General features: G+C 38.5%; 1 protein-coding gene across 1 annotated transcript in view; it reads right to left on the bottom strand.

Annotated features, from left to right (window-relative positions):
* LOC106880459 (uncharacterized) overlaps positions 1-2,528 on the bottom strand; it is a 139,635-nt gene that overhangs the window by 9,143 nt on the left and 127,964 nt on the right. Inside the window, exon 6 of the mRNA XM_052976615.1 lies at positions 450-588. Within this exon, the coding sequence (XP_052832575.1) occupies positions 450-588 (139 nt within the window). The remainder of the gene's footprint in view (positions 1-449; positions 589-2,528) is intronic.

Genomic DNA, 2,528 nt, shown 5'->3' with positions numbered 1-2,528 from the left:
TGTGTGTGTGTGTGTGTGTGTGTGTGTGTGTGTGTGTGTGTGTGTGTGTAAGAACCCATAAAGTAAAGAAAAAGCACTCATATATTTGTCAATTTCATGCACACACGCACACGCACATATATATATATAGTTCTCAATTGAGTGGGTATACATTAAAGTACACAGCATTAAAGATCTTTTTCAGCCAATCGATTTCGCACTGATTCACCATGTTGTTTTCATGCTTGCCATCACTAAAAACCACGTGGTGTAAGTAAACCACTGTATCATCTGATACCAAGTGCAAAATTGATTGATATGATGAGCTGAAATTGACCCATGATATTGTATACTTTGATATAGTCTGTCTGACTGACTGATCAGTAAGAGGATTTGATTAAAGGCTCCAATTAATTACATCTAAAGGCATGACCACAGCATTAACAACAACATTATTATTGTTCACTTACTGTTAACTATCCGAACGACGCGCCAAGGAAGCAACAAAACCAGAATAGTACTTGCATCTTTACCCGTCTCATACCATTGGCTATCCAGGAATACAAAATCCAGGGCGAAAGAAGCGATCACAATAAATGCATCAAAAACCTGCATAATGATAATAATAATAATAATAATAATAATAAAAAATAATAGTAATATTGATAATAATAATAATAATGATAATAATAATGATGATGATGATGATAATAATAATAATAATAATAATAAATGCAGTGCCCAGTAGTGCAATTTTCTGTATGTGACAAATATATATAACATACAGAAAATTGCACTACTGGGCACTGCACACATCCTATGCAAAACACTTTCAACACAGTAACCATAAGAGCATCACAGCAAACCACAGCACATACCCAAGGCGCACAGAGCTGCGCTCGGTAGTGAAGTGAAAGCACGTTATAAAAATAAAACTACTGAACAACGATAATAATAATAATGATAATAATAATAATAATAATAATAATGATAATAATAATAATAATAATAATAATAATAATAATAATAATGATAATGATAAATAGATTCAAATTTTAGGCACATCATAAGTCGATCATATAGACATCGGTGTTTAATGATCAGAAGGAAAGAACGGTAAAGTTGACCTCGGTGGGATTTGAACCGAGATTGTAAAGAGCCGGAAGGAAAATGCTGCTGAGCGTTTTGTACAATGCTCTAAGGTTTCTGTCAGCTCACAACTTTAATAATAGAAATGATGATGATGATGACGACGACTAGATGACTTTGATGATGAGGATTAACAACAACAACTGCAGCATTAGCGGCAACAACAAAACAGCAACAGTAACAACAACAATAAGTATAATAATAATATTTTCTTTTATTTACAACCAGAGCGACGGATGAATGGGACAATGGGAAGACAAGGTTTGAGGGTTTTTACATATAATGAAACGATCAAAAAAATTACAATAAAACAAAGGAAAGATAGAGAGTATACGACTGTAAAAGAAAAGAAAAGGAAAAAGAATGATAGTGATGTTGTTCTCGTAATACAGGAGGACCTCTGGGGGGTAATCAAGGGACACCACCAACCAAGATTTCCCTGAACACAAGAGCAAGTGCCCTCTCCAATTCCTGTTCTGCGACTCATATGTCTGTACTTAGAGCAGTACCAACTTTTATTTTTGCAACCTTTCGAGGGCAGCACCTCCCTCTCTGTCTTCATTTTGCTTTTCAAGTTAAACTTGAAAATGTCGATAAGGGATCTACCAAACAGGAAAGTCTCTGTCCTCATGCCTTTCAGCTTCATCCATCAAACAACCTCTTTCGCAATTGCTACCAGACAAAGAAAACTGCATCACCTACTCAATTATAGGAAGGTGGCGAGGCAATAATCTCTATGTACTTGGCTAACAGACTGTTATGTCTCAAGTTACTGCTATCTAGCATCTTTGGATGATCTCTACTCAACCGCTGCACAACTGCTACTCAACACTCCTGCCACGGCCAGACTACCTCTCTTTATATGTCTTGGGAGATCCTACTTCTTCGCCTGGGGGCGTCGACACAACACAGACAGATCCGTTCCACACGTGACAGGAGATGTTTGACATAACTCAGCGAGTCAACAGTGTTCGGACATTGAACGAGTGCGTGTAGAACGGTTTCCTCTCTCTGAGCACATCTCTGACGAGCTTGTCTCGAACCTGTAGCACCCCTCGGTAACACTGCCAGGAAATTATCCAAGGTAATTCCCGACTGGAAAGTCTTCTGGAACAGATTAGCCAGTTCGTTATTACCGACGCCTAGAGTCCCCCAGGAGAAACCTCACGTCCGCTTCCGAGAGTCACGTCCGCTTCCGAGAGTCACGTCAGACCGTCCAGGTATGAACTAAAATCTGTGAGTGTCGTCAACTCTCTCCCTCCTCAAACAGAAGCACTTCGTGCTGTTGGAAAGCTGCACATATCTGCCTGGAGTCGTGTAGCACGTGCCTCTCTCGGTATCTTTATCGTTCTTTGAAAGCTTACTGAAATCTTAAATATTTTTGAAGAAAATACAATGAT

Source organism: Octopus bimaculoides, chromosome 25 (assembly GCF_001194135.2).
Source record: "Octopus bimaculoides isolate UCB-OBI-ISO-001 chromosome 25, ASM119413v2, whole genome shotgun sequence".
NCBI classification, from domain to species: Eukaryota; Metazoa; Mollusca; class Cephalopoda; order Octopoda; family Octopodidae; genus Octopus; species Octopus bimaculoides.
Note: the sequence above shows the minus strand (reverse complement) of the source record. Positions and strands in the feature narration are given on the sequence as shown.